The sequence below is a fragment of the Pseudophryne corroboree genome, chromosome 3 (assembly GCF_028390025.1).
Source record: "Pseudophryne corroboree isolate aPseCor3 chromosome 3, aPseCor3.hap2, whole genome shotgun sequence".
Classification (NCBI taxonomy): domain Eukaryota; kingdom Metazoa; phylum Chordata; class Amphibia; order Anura; family Myobatrachidae; genus Pseudophryne; species Pseudophryne corroboree.
In genome coordinates this window covers 81,323,880-81,340,498 of record NC_086446.1, presented here as the reverse complement: position 1 = coordinate 81,340,498, position 16,619 = coordinate 81,323,880, and the positions used below count along the sequence as shown (strand labels likewise).

The 16,619-nt window shown below is 45.5% G+C and overlaps 1 protein-coding gene across 1 annotated transcript in view; it reads right to left on the bottom strand.

Annotated features, from left to right (window-relative positions):
- Nucleotides 1-5,576: 5,576 nt before the first annotated feature.
- Nucleotides 5,577-16,619, bottom strand: part of LOC135054814 (oocyte zinc finger protein XlCOF6-like) — a 99,698-nt gene continuing 88,655 nt past the window's right edge. The window contains exon 4 of the mRNA XM_063958185.1: nt 5,577-8,149. Coding sequence (XP_063814255.1) covers nt 6,147-8,149 — 2,003 coding nt within the window. The 3' untranslated portion in view covers nt 5,577-6,146. The remainder of the gene's footprint in view (nt 8,150-16,619) is intronic.

The following is a 16,619-nucleotide window of genomic DNA, read 5'->3' as shown; positions in this document are numbered from 1 at the left end:
ACCTCCAAGGTCTCTTTGGATTCCAGGTCCACTTTCCATGACCTCAACCACAGAATTCGGCGAGCCAGGATGGACGTAGTCGACGCCTTGGCCGCCATTACAACTGCCCCAGAGGACGCCTCCTGAATGTAGTGGGAGGCAGTAGCAATATGACCGATATTGTCTGGCAGTGTCAGATATAGCCCGAGGCAGCTCTCCCTCTATAGCCTGAACCCATGCTTCAAATCCTTTTGCGGCCCAGGAGTCTGTTATAGTGGGGCTATGTATAGCACCTGTAAGGGAGTAAATAGACTTCAGGTATCCTTCAACACGCTTATCGGTCGGTTCCTTCAGTGAGGTGACAGTTTTGACAGGCAGAGTAGATGACACCAGAAGACTGTTTTGACAGGCAGAGTAGATGACACCACAAAAGACGGCTGACATAGGAATCCAACGGCGGTGGATTTTCCCACTTGTTACACAATTCGGCGGAGAGAGGAAAACGAGCCAGCATCTTTTTAGACAGGGAGAATTTATTTCCTGGAGAGGACCAGGGTTCCTCACGTATGTCTACCAAATGGTCAGAATGTGGTAAGACTACTTTAGTTACCTTCTGACATTTAAATTTATCAGGCTTCTTAGACGCAGTAGTGGGATCTACATAATCAGCGATTTGTAGAATCAGCTTAATAGCCTCCACTAGGTCAGGGACATCAACTTGCGTTGTAGTTTCGTCAGAAGCGACTGTATCAATGTCTGACGGATTAGTATACTCCCCATCCTCATCAGAAGTATCATCTGAGATATTAGTACATTGTGAGGAAGCGGCCCGCTTAGATGACCCCTTGACCGCAGAGGGACATAGGGTAAGTTTTTGTCTAACCAAAGATTGATTCAATTGTTATATCTGGGTAGACAGAGTATCCGCCCAGGGCGGATTTATCATAGGAACAATATGTGGTTGTAAAGGCGTGTCACAAGCGTATTAAGCATATTTGAGAACACCGCCCAAGGTGGTTCATGACTGGGAGATGTATGGCACATATTACACAGACCATCCTTCAAAACTTCCCCCTCAGGCAAATCCTTGGTGCATGCGCTGCAGGATGCAGGAGCATCCACAGATTTCCCGCCCTTTGTGGTAGACATTATAATGAATGCAACCTTAGAGCGTAACGGTACGATACAACCAGACAAATATAATACCTGAGCTTGGTATCTGCACACTCAATACAATGTCGAGATTTTATGGATATGTGAGATTCGTCACCACATATCCATTAAATACGGCCCCTCTTTCCAAATGGCAAATAATATCCTATATTTTCAGGGGGTGCTGTCAACTACAGTATGCATACACTAGAGTTTGGAGAGAAAAAAGAAAAACAAGAATCTGTAGTGTTCACGCACTAACTAAAGATAAATTTTGAAAATATAACCTTTATTAGATAATAAAGGTTATATTTTAACAATGTATCTTTAGTTAGTGCGTCAACACTACAAATATAATACCTGCAAATAAAGTCCCGATTTATATGTCAGAAAATGCAAAACACAAGCAGAGAATAAATGCTGTATGAGGTGACTGAAATACACAGTCAAATACACTTAACTGTAAAAACTGTGCAGCACTATATAACAGACCATGATGCACCTAGTCCCCTAGGGTACAGAATACAGTGATAGCTATAGCTTGTGATACACTGAAAGTGAAATTCACAAAGCAGATACAGGCACACACAGTCATAAACTGCACTGGACTAGTGTATATTATATACATATATAACAATGCGTGGTCTGAGACCGGATGTAAAGATCAGAATACTCGTACAATATATTCTGGTAGACGTACACTTCTTAACTAGCACGGTCTTAAAATGACATGTAGAATACTTAGGTGTCTGTAGAATCACAGCGCTGATAAATCAGGTGGATATATAGAGGAGACCTTGCCCTGCAGTCTCGGAGACCAGTCACAGCTACTGTGATAAGATGGTGCCCAAAGTCTCAGTCAGGGAGTGAGGGAGAGTGTGAGGCAGCTCCAGGGCGGGAACACCAGCAGTAGATGGCGCCTGGCGCTGGGGGAGGGGCTACAGGTCAAGCGCATTATCCCCTTTGCTGGTCCTCACCACCGGGTACTATGGAGCCTTATTAAAAATGGATAATGTATTATCCGACCTGTGCTCCCCTGCCCTGGTGGATATAGTGGGATCCCTGCACGGCCACAGTGTCCACGCCAGTGTCGCGGTCCGTCTCCTTAGACCGCGACCAGAACGGGATTTAACGGCGGTTTCCGCCTGGGGACCCTTTTGTCCCCTCCCTTTGAAGCAGCCATGCGATCCAGGAGAGCATCTGCGGTGGTGTGCCTAGGAACCAGAGCGCCTTCCGCCACAAATACCCGGGAATAGAGCCAGTGGGAGTATGCAACGCCGCTGGGGAGGTGATGGAGCTGCGGCTCAGTATATCACACTGACATATGAAGTGCTGCAGTCCTTGAAGTCTTCTAAATAGCTTTTTTCAGGGCCGCCCGGCGCAGCCCCCGTTAAGAACTCAAAACTGAGCTCACAGTGCCTCGAGGCGGGGTTATATAGAGGAGGCCCCGCAATGCATCCTGGGACAGTCTAAAGCTTTACCCTGTTGGTGCCTCTGGATCAAGAGCCATCTCTACACCCCGATGTATTCCCTGTGGAACACAGTGTACCCCGCTGCAGAAATTAGACATTAAACCCATAAGCCTTGTAGCTAAAACAACATATATATCACTATGCATATGTCCCCAGGTATACAGTGTGACTGGAACTGTCCTTCATAACTTCATGATTTCTATATACTTTTGTGTATACACTTTGAAAATGTATACAAACCTCCAATTTTTATCATTCACATTAATACAGGTTGAGTATCCCATATCCAAACATTCAGAAATACAGAATTTTCTGAGTGAGATAGTGAAACCTTTGTTTTCTGATGGCTCAATGGGGTAAATTTACTAAGATTCGTAATTTCCGAAAAAAGGTCAAAGTTCAATCACGAATGACATCGACAGTGTAAAACTGCAACTTTTTGAATTGATTACGATGGATTTACTAAGCTGTCGTATTCGGGTTTTTCTTTTCTTCCGATGTCGATGTCATTCGTGGTTTTTTACCTATTTTTACGGCAGTGATTAGCAAAACACTGCCGACTTTTTTTACAATCAATCTCGGCCGGATCTGTGTGATCCGTGCTGGGGTTTTTTTTTTTGTTTTTTTTTAATTAAACACTGTAAAATAATAAAAAAAAATGCGTGGGGTCCCCCCTCCTAAGCATAACCAGCCTCGGGCTCTTTGAGCCGATCCTGGTTGCAAAAATATGGGGAAAAAAATGACAGGGGTTCCCCCATATTTAAGCAACCAGCATCGGGCTCTGCGCCTGGTCCTGGTCCCAAAAATACGGGGGACAAAAAGAGTAGGGGTCCCCCGTATTTTTAAAACCAGCACCGGGCTCCACTAGCTGGACAGATAATGCCACAGCCGGGGGTCACTTTTATACAGCGCCCTGCGGCCGTGGCATCAAAAATCCAACTAGTCACCCCTGGCCGGGGTACCCTGGGGGAGTGGGGACCCCTTCAATCAAGGGGTCCCCCCCCAGCCACCCAAGGGCCAGGGGTGAAGCCCGAGGCTGTCCCCCCCCATCCAATGGGCTGCGGATGGGAGGGCTGATAGCCTTTGTTGTAAAATAAAAGATATTGTTTTTAGTAGCAGTACTACAAGTCCCAGCAAGCCTCCCCCGCATGCTGGTACTTGGAGAACCACAAGTACCAGCATGCGGCGGAAAAACGGGCCCGCTGGTACCTGTAGTACTACCACTAAAAAAATACCCAAAAAAAGACAAGACACACACACCGTGAAAGTATAATTTTATTACTTACATACACACATACATACATACTTACCTATGGCCCCACGCAGGTCGGTCCTCTTGTCCAGTAGAATCCAAGGGTACCTGTTGAATAAATTATACTCACGAGATCCAGGGGTCCAGGCTCCTCGGCAAATCCAGGGTTAATCCACGTACTTGTTAAAAATAAAAAAACGGTATCCCGACCACGAACTGAAAGGGGACCCATGTTTGCACATGGGTCACCTTCCCACGAATGCCAGAAACCCACTTTGACTTCTGTCTAAGTGGGTTTCTTCAGCCAATCAGGGAGTGCCACGTTGTAGCACTCTCCTGATCAGCTGTGTGCTCTTGTCCTCACTGACAGGCAGCACGCGGCAGTGTTACAATGTAGCGCCTATGCGCTACATTGTAACCAATGCTGGGAACTTTCTGCCCTGCGGTTGACCTAAAGTGACGTCACCGCTGAGCAGAAAGTTCCCAGCATTGGTTACAATGGAGCGCATAGGCGCTACATTGTAACACTGCCGTGTGCCGCCTGTCAGTGAGGACAGCAGCACACAGCTGATCAGGAGAGTGCTACAACGTGGCACTCCCTGATTGGCTGAAGAAACCCACTTAGACAGAAGTCAAAGTGGGTTTCTGGCATTCGTGGGAAGGTGACCCATGTGCAAACATGGGTCCCCTTTCAGTTCGTGGTCGGGACACCGTTTTTTTTTTTTATTCAAGTACGTGGATTAACCCTGGATTTGCCGAGGAGCCTGGACCCATGGATCTGGTGAGTAGAATTTCTTCAACAGGTAGCCCTTGGATTCTACTGGAGAAGAGGACCGACCTGCGTGAGAACATAAGGTAAGTATGTATGTATGTGTGTATGTATGTAATATAATTATACTTTCACGGTGTGTGTGTCTTGTGTTTTTTTGGGTATTTTTTTAGTGGTAGTACTACAGGTACCAGCGGGCCCGTTTTTCCGCCGCATGCTGGTACTTGTGGTTCTCCAAGTACCAGCATGCGGGGGAGGCTTGCTGGGACTTGTAGTACTGCTACTAAAAACAATATCTTTTATTTTACAACAAAGGCTATCAGCCCTCCCATCCGCAGCCCATTGGATGGGGGGGGGACAGCCTCGGGCTTCACCCCTGGCCCTTGGGTGGCTGGGGGGGGGGGACCCCTTGATTGAAGGGGTTCCCACTCCCCCAGGGTACCCCGGCCAGGGGTGACCAGTTGGATTTTTGATGCCACGGCCGCAGGGCGCTGTATAAAAGTGACCCCCGGCTGTGGCATTATCTGTCCAGCTAGTGGAGCCCGGTGCTGGTTTTAAAAATACGGGGGACCCCTACTCTTTTTGTCCCCCGTATTTTTGGGACCAGGACCAGGCGCAGAGCCCGATGCTGGTTGCTTAAATATGGGGGAACCCCTGTCATTTTTCCCCCCATATTTCTGCAACCAGGATCGGCTCAAAGAGCCCGAGGCTGGTTATGCTTAGGAGGGGGGACCCCACGCAATTTTTTTGGCAAAAATAAGCACTTTCCCACCCCTTCCCACTGATATACATGCACGGATCTCATGGATCCCTGCATGCATCTCAAATCACGGAAAAAAAAAGCAGGTCTGTTTTTTTTTAGGACTTTTTTACGAGTTGTAATTTTTCACGGCAGTGTTTTGTGTTTTTTTGCTTTGCACTTCTTAGTAAATGACCGAGATTCATACTTAAACAGCCGCGTTTTGACCGATGGTGTATTCATTCGTAATTTTTTACCTGAACTAGCAAAAAATTACGAATGCCCTCATCACTGCCGTGATTAGTGTTTAGTAAATGACCGAGATTAACCGAGATGACACTTTGAAGAAAAAACGGCATCTCGGTCAAAATCGGGAGCTTAGTAAATATACCCCAATGTGCATAAACTTTAATACACAAAGTTATTAAAAATATTGTATGAAAATGACCTTCAGGCGGTGTGTATAAGGTGTATATGAAACAAATTAATTGTGTGAATGTACACACACTTTGTTTAATGCACAAAGTTTTTACAAATATTGGCTAAAATTAACTTCAGGCTGTGTGTAAGGTGTATATAAAACATAAATGCATTCTGTGCTTAGACTTGGGTCCCATAGCCATGACATCTTATATTATGGTATTCAATTATTCCAAAATATGGAAAAATACTTCTGGTCCCAAGCATTTTGGATATGGGATACTCAACCTGTAATAACAAAATATGAAAAGAATAACTGCAACCTCATTTCATATCTATTAGATCATGGTAAATGCTTTGCCACTATATGTGAACTCTCTGATGACTAACAAGATGAGTTTTCCGGGCAAAACCTTTATCACAATAGGAACATGGAAATGGTTTCTTAGCTAAGTGAGTCCTCTGATGCAAAAAAAGAGTGGCATTCTGTGTAAAACATTTCCCACACTCAGGGCATTTAAACGGCTTCTCGCCTGTGTGAGTTCTCTGATGTGCAACAAGATATGATTTAGCTGTAAAACATTTCCCGCACTCAGAACATGAATATGGTTTCACACCTGTGTGTATTCTCTGGTGTTTTACAAAAGATGAATTGCCAGTAAAACATTTCCCACACTCAGAACATGAAAATCGTTTCTCACCTGTGTGTGTTCTCTCATGGACAACAAGATTTGATTTCAGTGCAAAACATTTCCCACACCCAGAACACGAAAATGGTTTTTCACCTGTGTGAGTTCTTTGATGTCTCATAAAATCTGCTTTCCCTGTGAAACATTTACCACACTCAGAACATGGAAATGGTTCCTCGCCTGTGTGACGTCTCTGATGTTTTACAAGAGCTGATTTCAGTGTAAAACATTCCCTACACTCCAAACATGAAAATGGTGTTAAACCTGTGTGAAGTGTCTGATGAGCAACAAGACTTGATTTACAGCTAAAACATTTTCCACACACAGAGCAAGAAAATGGTTTTACACCTGTGTGATGTCTCTGATGTATAACAAGACTTGCTTTGTGCATAAAACTTTTTCCACACTCCGAACATAAAAATGGTTTCTCACCTTTGTGTGTTTTGAAATGTTTATCAAGTTGTGATTTCATAATAAAACATTTCCCGCACTCAGAGCATGGGAATGGTTTCTTTCCTGTGTGTATTTTCTCATGTGCAACAAGTTGTGATTTTGTAGTAAAACATTTACCACACTCAGAGCATGGAAATGGTTTCTCACCTGTGTGAATTCTCTGATGTCTAACAAGATAAACCTTTTCTGTGAAACCTTTTCCACACTCAGAACATGGAAATGGTTTCTCATCTGTGTGAATACGCTGATGTTTGATGAGATTAGATTTCAGTGCAAAACATTTCTCACACTCTGAGCATGGAAATGGCTTCTCACCCGTGTGACTTCTTTGATGTCTAAATAAATCTGCCTTGCTTACAAAACATTTCATACACTCAGAACATGGAAATGGCTTTGCACCTGTGTGAATATTCTGATGTTTGTTAAGATTTGATTTCAGAGTAAAGCATTTTTCACATTCTGAGCATGGAAATGGTTTCTCACCAGTGTGAGATTTCTGATGTTCAACAAGACTATTTTTCTGTATGAAACATTTCCCACACTCAGAGCATGAAAATGGTTTCACACCTGTGTGAAGTCTCTGATGCTTAACAAGAGTTGATTTAGTTTTAAAACATCTTCCGCACTCAGAACATGGAAATGGTTTCTCACCTGTGTGAGTTCTCTGATGTTCAATAAGATGTGCTTTCAGTGTAAACCATTTCCCACACTCAGAACATGGAAATGGTTTCACACCTGTGTGAAGTCTCTGGTGTATAACAAGACATGATTTGTATGTAAAACATTTCCCACATTCAGAACACAAAAATGGTTTCTCACCTGTGTGACTTCTCTGATGTAAAATAAGACGTGATTTCAATGTAAAATGTTTCTCGCACTCAGAGCATGAGAATGATTTTTCCTCTATGTGACTTCTCTGATGTCTAACAAGAGCTGACTGATGTCTAAAACATTTAGCACATTTTGAACATGGAAATACTGTGTCACCTGTATGAGCTGTACTATTTGTAGCAATATCGGAATTATCAGAATATTCCTCATGATTAGAGGCGTCAGATGATATTTCTTCACTGTGACGTACTGGATGTATGTGTAGGGATATTGGAATGTCTGCAGCTGGGTGCATAGGGTTTCCTGGAGCATCGTGCACAACGTTTTTAGCTTCAATTTCTAAATCTGGAGAAAAAATGAGATGTTCCTCTGAGGTATTCCTGGCGCGTCCACCTATTTAAAAGAAAGGTTTAAACATAAACTTTTTTCACACGGAGAAGCACATATTTATACTAATAGCAAGTTTAAGGTGTTCAGTTGTTTCATTTCAATAAGCAAACTACAAATATTCCAATAATTAATAGACATACAGCAAATATGATGGTTGTGTCCAGGTTCATAACTTAAAACAAGGATTTTGGTACTTACTGATAAATCCATTTCTCTGAATCCACTCGGGGACACAGGAACAGCTTAGACAGTTGGGGTGTGAAGCTAGCAACCGAAGGTGTGGCACAATCTGAAATAAAAATTGTATGCACAGCCGGCTCCTCCACCTTCAGCCCCCCCCATCCCTCAGTTTGGAAAATTTGATGGCGACAAGAGGACATGAAAACTATAAACCTATGGTGAGGAACCAACCGTAACAACAATTCAAACAGCAACCAAGAACTTTCTTAAAATACTCTAACACTGCACAAACTGTTTCTTAACAAGAACATTGCAGGTTGACATCACCGAGGTGGGCGTCCAGTGTCACTGAGTGGATTCAGAGAAATTGATTTATCGGAAAGTACCGAAATCCTCTTTTATTTTTCATCCACTAGGGGACACTGGAACAGCTTAGACAGTTGGGGACGTCCCAAAGTTACTCCCAAGGGCGGGAGTGCTGTCCGTACTCTGCAAAACTAATCGTCCAAACCTGGAATTTCTGGACGCAAACATATGAAACTTATAGAATCTCGTGAACGTGTGTGCGGATGACCACGTTGCTGCTTTGCAAAGCTGAGTAGTAGAGGTGCATCTGGCTGCCACCCATGAGACTCCCACTGATCTGGTAGTATGAGCATCTACGTGAAATGGAATCCGCTTACCACAGGATATATAAGCCTGTCTAATGGTAAGGCTAATCCAACTGGCCAGAGTCTGTTTAGATGCCGGCCAACCCTTCTTCGGACCATCATAAAGGACAAACAGTCAGACTTCCTCATAGTTGACGTGACTTGTACGTAAATCCGTAAGGCTCTAACCACGTCCAAAGACACGTCCCCTTCTGCAAATCCCTGAAAAGATGGGACCACGAAGGGCTGATTAATGTGAAACCCCGAAACTACCTTAGGGAGGAACTCTGCCCTCGTACGGAGTTCTGCCCTATCTTCATGGAAAATCAGGACTTTTACACTATAGGGCTCCAGACTCTGAGACCCTTCTTGCTGAAGCTAAGGCTAGTAACAGAGTAACCTTCCAGGAGATATACTTCAAATCTGCTTTTTCCAAAGGCTCAAAAGCTGCTGATTTCAAAAATTCTAGCACTAAATTTAAGTCCCACGGTGCCGTGGGAGGACAGAAAGGAGGTTGTATCCTTAGAACCCCCTGCAAGAAGGTCTAAACTTCCTGTAAGGATGCCAGACGTCGCTGAAATAGAATGGAGAGAGATGAAATTTGAACTTTCAAAGAACCTAGTATGACACCTCCATTCAATCCGGCTTGGAGGAAACGTAGAAGTCTATACAGGCGGAATTCTTTTGAATTCCACCCCCTTTCTTGACGCCACTTCATGTATCTTTTCCATATTTTGTAGTAGTGCATGGCTGTGACTGGTTTCCGAGCGGCTAGCATCGCAGGAATGCCCGCTTTCGGTATCTCCTGATCTCTCAAGATCCGGGTCTCAATAGCCACGCCATCAAATGCAACCGATTCAGATCTGGGTGTAGGAATGGCCCCTGTGACAGTAGGTCTTCTCTCTGAGGTAACCTTCAGGGTTCCTCTGCTAGTAGTCCCATCATGTTCGAGTACCAACTCCTGCGGGGCCAGTCTGGTGCGATAAGAATTGCACATACACTTTCCCGTTTCGCCTTTTTCAGTACTCTGGGTATGAGTGAATGGTGGAAAAATGTACACTCTTCTGTAAGACCATGGAAGTATCAACACATCCACTCCTTCCGCTGCTGGATCTCTCGTTCTGGCCACATACCTGGGTAACTGATGATTGTTTTGAGATGCCATAAGGTCTACCTGAGGTAGGCCCCATATCCTCACTACCATCTCGAAGACTTGCAGGTGTAGACACCACTCCCCTGGATGCATGTCTTGGCGACTGAGATAGTCTGCCTCACAGTTTTCCACTCCTGGGATGAACACCGCTGAGAGAATAATGTTGCACCTTTCTGCCCAAAACAAGATCTTTGTGGCCTCTTTGGAGCCATTTTGCTTCATGTTCCTCTCTGACGGTGTATGTACTGTATGCTGTTGCTGTTACATTGTCCGACTGTATTCTTATATGTTGACTCTTCACCAGGTCCTCGGCTAGAAGCGCATTGTAAATTGCTCTCAGAGAATATTTATGGGTAGAGTGCTCTCTTGTGGCATCCATCTGCCCTAAAACTGATGATCCTTTAGAACGGCACCCCAACCTCTGAGGCTGGCATCTGTTGTTAGGATCCTCCAATTCCAAATTTCGAACCTCTTGCCTGTAGCGAGATTTCTGTGTAATGACCACCAAATTAGCGAGCTTCTACCTATGTCGGCAGCCGGATCCTACGAAGTAGACGCCAGTGTGAGCCTGCTCCCTGAGCAATCAGGTTCATCTGGAAAGGTCTGGAGTGAAGTCTGCCGTACTGTATAGCTTCGAAAGATGACACCATCTTCCCGAGCAGCTGTACTACACATAAGTGTAAGGAAACTGTTTGGTTCTTTAATACCTCATCCACCAGCTTTCTTATGTCCTGTATCTTGTTCTCTGGGAGAAACACCCTCAACTGTACTGTGTCTAGTATTAGACCAAAGAATTGAGTCCTCTGAGTTGGTATCAGGTTGGATTTCTTGAAGTTCACAATCCAACCGTGTTGAATGAGAAATTAAGAAGTCTGAGCGTCCCTGATCAGCTGTTCCTGAGAGTGGGCCTTGATTAGTAGATCGTCCAGGTAAGGTATGACCGTGATTCCTAACGCTCTCAATTTCGCAACCATTATCGCCATGATCTTTGTAAAGACTCTTGGGGCTGATGATAGGCCGAATGGCAAGGCTCTGAACTGGTAGTGATTCATATCCAATGCGAATCGTAAGTACGCTTGGTGAGGAGTCCAAATTGGTACATGAAGGTATGCATCTTTTATGTCCATGGACACCATGAACTCTTCTTGTTGCAAACCTGCAATAACTGACAGGATTGACTCTATTTTGAATCTGTAAACCGTTAGAAACTGGTTTAAAACTTTTAAATTGAGTATCGGTCTGACCGACCCATCCGGTTTTGAAACTACAAAAAGATTTGAATAAAATCCTGTTCTTCTTTGAGAATCCAGAACTGGAAGAATTACCTTTGTGTGCAGTAATTTTTGAATTGCCATTTGTAGTGCTCTTGGTTTCAGAGGACACCGAGGCAATCCTGTTGTAAAAAACTGACTGTGAGGGCGCTGTTTAAAATCTATCGGGTAACCCTGGGATATAAGCTTGTTGACCCAGACTTCTGGTGAGGTTTCGGCCCAGGCGTCTCGAAACCCTTCCAACCATGCGCCCACGAAGGGAGACCCCAGGTGAACTGGGAGAACATCATGCCACGGTCTTGTCAGCAGGTTTGTCCTGCTTTTTGGTTGTTGTCTGGGAACAACCTCTACCTCTGGCTCGAAAGGACTGCGATCGAAATGAATAAAACACTGGGCCCGAGTAACCTCTTTTAACCTGTGGAGTGGTTCTCACATAAGAAATAGGTAGAAAGGTAGATTTCCTGCAGTTGCCTGCGAGATCCACTTGTCCAACTCTGGACCAAATAACATCTTACCCCCACAGGAAATAGCCTCTACCTGACATTCTCCGAGCCACAAGATCCTTCTAGCCGATATGGCTGAAACGGAGATGCGCGACGCTATTTTACTAGCGTCCTTTGAAGCCTGACACATAGGTAGCTGACTCTCGAATATGTTCCGCCAATCGAGAAATTTCCTCTAGGCTATTTTCCTCTTCAATAGCCTGTACAATACGTCCAGCCCATGCAGCAATGGCTTTGTTTACACAAGCACTGATAAACTGTAGGCCTGTGCGATGCACCTGCTGCTACAAAAATCGATTTCAATGCTGTGTCTACCTTGCGATCTGACGCATCCTTTAAAGTGGTTACGTTAGGTATTGGTAGAATTATCTTTTTCAACAACCTAGCTAAAGAGGCATCCACAATAGGTGGCACCTCCCATTTAGTCATGACACTTTTTGGTAATTGGTAAGTGGCCTCAAACCTCTTTGGAACTTGAAAACGTTTAATCAGGCTGCTTCCATGCTTCCACCATCTGAGTTTGGAGAGTTTGAAGAATTGGGAACACTGCTGACAGTGGTTTTTGGGATTCGAATAAATCAAAACTCTCTGGCTCCTTAACTTCTTCCTCTTTGAAGTCTAGGATCTCCTTTACCACTTCTATAAGGGAATCTAAACCCCTAACCTCTGTGTCCTCCTCCTGAGTACCGACATCTAAGGAAGTCTCAATTAACTCACCTTCCTCCTCATCAATAACAAGACCCTCCTCCTCCGACTCTTCTTGTAGGATGGGGAAGGGTCTCTTAACCGCCTTGCGCACATTGCTTACCACTTGTGCAGGTGGGGTTAATTTAATCAGACATTCTTCTATGGTCTTTGTGAATCCCGCAGCCCATTCTGAATGTTGCTTGCGGGATTCTGCCATCTCCTTAGAAATATCTGCCAGAGCTTGTTCCCATGACGTAGATGGAGTTCTGCTCCCGGGTTGAGCGTCCCTTCCCAAACATGAGTCACACACCCCATCGCTGCCAACCCCAGTGCTCTTCTTATTACATTTTGTGCAAACATAATAAGTTTTAGTGTTCTTGGTTGGTGCTTTAGACATGTTGAACCGCACCCCCACCGAGCACTCCACAGTGCTTTGACCCTTTACAATAGGGAGAGAAAGACAGTCACAGATGATGGAAGCAAAGGGAAACTGGAGTCTTCTGGCTGGAATTCTACTTGTTAAATGTTTTTTTTTTAACACCAGATCTGCAACCCTTGCACACCCAACTGTGATTCAGCTTTGATGCTGGGGTTGAAGTCCAGTCAGGATCTTTTTAGTAGAAGTCCCTTGAAAATATAAAGCATAAGAATGCGTTTTAAAATACAGGAAGATCCATTTGTAGCAGAGACCACTATATAAAATTTCCATTAGAGGGTGCACCTAACTATCTTTAATATATATAATCCTCCATCTGTTTTAACAGGCTAGATTTCAGTCTCCCTACTGAGAGGGGCGTACACCTTTCCTACATAGGTTTGGCGCCTCTTCTCCTTATTAAAGATGGCCGCAACTGAATTTTATCTATATCTCACTTTCTGTCCCCTAGTGCTCTATGGCCGCCGGATGCCTGCTTAAAGTACCAGCGCTCCGTTTTGTCTGTGTTGAACCACAGCTTTTTTTGCTCCCCGTATACACACTGTAAGCCCCTTGAGGGCCGCTCGTTTACCTTTCAGCGCGGTCTGTGAACCGCCGCTGCCACGCAGGACTAGCGCTCCGATCCCCTTCCCCCGTTCTTACAGTGATCCCCTGCCTCCGCCACCAGTTGCTGAGCACGGCATTTGGCCGCGTGCACCGGCGGAGGGCGAGAAATGGCTGTGCTCTGGAGAAGGGCGAGCAGAGCAGGCTGTGCTCCGGCGGAGGGGTGAGCAGTGGCTGCACTTGCTGTGCACCGGAGGAGGAAGGGGAGCGAGCAGTGGCTGTGTTTCAATAATTACTGGGAGCCGGGAGGGATAAGTAAATGGCGTCGAAACCCCCTTGTAATATTTTCTTAGCCATAATTACTGTTAACTAGGGGCCTGGAACAACCAGTACTCACTGTCTCTGTGCTCCTGGATCTCCTGTAGAGATGCAGATCCCTTCAGATTGGATCTCTGTCTCTCTAATCTTAAGACTTTTGTCCTCCTTTAGATAGGTTGACGCAGCCTCAGTTTCTTGTAATGGAGCAGAGGTTTCTTTTCTGTGCTGTACCACCTAGGCACAATTTTTCAAACTGAGGGATGGGAGGGCGTGAAGGGGGAGGAGCCGGCTGTGCATAAAATTTTACATTTTAGATTGTGCCACACCTCCGGTTGCTAGCTTCACACCCCAACTGTCTAAGCTGTTCCAGTGTCCCCTAGTGGATGAAAGAGAAATATAAATACAACCACATTACCAGGCACACTGCATAGAGGAAAGTAGACTTTGGTGAGTAACATTTCCCAAGCATATATTATTGTGCAGTTAGCATCATGTGACAAGCCTGCTCATTAGCCAGTGAAACTGTACAATGACAATGCACAACCGTTCACACACTACCACTGGAGATATGGAAGCAAAGTAGACAGGGGCAGATTGACAGCAGAAGTCACACGGAAGTTTCCTGCGAGGCCGACGGGGCTGTGGGGCCTATTTCCATATATGGGCCCGCCCCCACTAGTGTTTCACACACCTATTTTACGACAGTGTTAGGGGTAAGCTCTGCGCTGTCTTTGTAACTTACTGGTTGGGTCCGTCGGGTACTAGGACCCAGCGTGGCTTTGCACACAGGCGCTGCCTCCGGCACGTCCATGCTTACACGGATTCCCACGCGGTCTTACTCTGCAGCTTCCTACGGACTTCTTCAATTTGTGTGCTGTCTGCATCTTTAGGACGCAGGGACAGATCCAGGGGAGCTCTGCAACTACTACGGGTTGCAATGCAGCCATATCAGTCAGCTGGAGGTCAGCACCTGGCCAGAACAGCTACTGAGGATGAGTAGTCCATCTCCTCCCAGGCACAGGAGGTCAGCTACAGCCCCGAGACATGTGAAATACTCATATAGGGGAAGGCGGACAGAGTTGGCCATCCACAGGCCACCCAGCTAAGAAAACTACTGTCATTATACTGTATTTATGCGTGCAGGTGGATTAAGGTCAAGAAAAAGTAACAGATATACCGTAGGCTATGATACATGTTACAACATTTAACGATAATGTCTGTACAGAAGTGTGGATAATGTTATAGAAAAAAAAAAAAAGACTTTTATGGTAAGAACTTACCTTTGTTAAAACTCTTTCTGCGAGGTACACTGGGCTCCACAAGGAAAGACATAGGGGTGTAGAGTAGGATCTTGATCCGAGGCACCAACAGGCTCAATAGCTTTGACTGTTCCCAGAATGCATAGCGCCGCCTCCTCTATAACCCCACCTCCCTGCACAGGAGCTCAGTTTTTAGTTAACCAGCCCAATGCAGTAGCAGGAAATGAGACAATGGTTAGTAGCCACATACACCACACTCTCACGACAGGAGAAGTGTCAGCGGCTAATGCCATACCAACCCAAAGTAGCTAAGTGCGTCAGGGTGGGTGCCTTGTGGAGCCCAGTGTACCTCGCAGAAAGAGTTTTAACAAAGGTAAGTTCTTACCATAAAACTCGTTTTCTGCTGCGGGGTACACTGGGCTCCACAAGGAAAGACATAGGGGATGTCCTAAAGCAGTTCCTTATGGTAAGGGGAAGCACTGTAGCGGGCACAAGAACCCGGCATCCAAATGAAGCATCCTGGGAAGCGGCAGTATCGAAGGCATAGAACCTTATGAACGTGTTCACTGAGGACCTTTGTTCAAGGAGGACCTTGCACAATTGTTCAAGGGTCACACCACGGCGGGCCGCCCAAGAAGGTCCAACAGACCGAGTAGAATGGGCCGTAATGTGAGCAGGAGCTGATAGACCAGCCCTTACATAAGCATGTGCAAACACCATTCTTATCCATCTGGCCAAAGTTTGCTTGTGAGCAGGCCAGCCCCGTTTGTGAAATCCAAACAGCACAAAGATGGAATCAGATTCCTAGCAGTTCTCTTCACATAGATACGGAGAGCCCGTACCACATCCAAAGGCCGCTCTTTGGGAGACAGATCAGGAGAGACAAAGGCCGGTACCACAATCTCTTGATTAAGGTGGAACGAAGAAACCACCTTAGGCAAATAACCGGGACGAGTCCTAAGAACCGCCCGGTCACGGTGAAATATCAGATATGGGGAACTACAAGACAAGGCACCCAAATCTGACACTCTTCTAGCTGAAGCAATAGCCAGCAGAAACACTACCTTAAGGGAAAGCCACTTAAGATCAGCTGTACCAAGAGGTTCAAAAGGAGACTCTTGTAACGCCTCCAAAACCACCGACAAGTCCCAAGGAGCCACAGGCGGGACATAGGGAGGTTGGATACGCAACCCGCCCTGAGTAAAGGTATGCACATCAGGTAAGGTTGCAATCTGTCTCTGAAACCACACCGACAAGGCAGATATTTGAACCTTGAGGGAGGCCAGAAGCAGGCCTAAGTCCAGGCCCTGCTGAAAAAAAGGCCAACAACTTGGATGCGCACCAAACAAAGAATGCCAGACCCTATAGTAAATCCGAGCAGAAGCCGGTTTCCGGGCCCGCAACATAGTTTGAATGACCGCCTCAGAAAACCCTTTAGCCCTCAAGATGGAAGCTTCAAAAGACAGCCGGGCT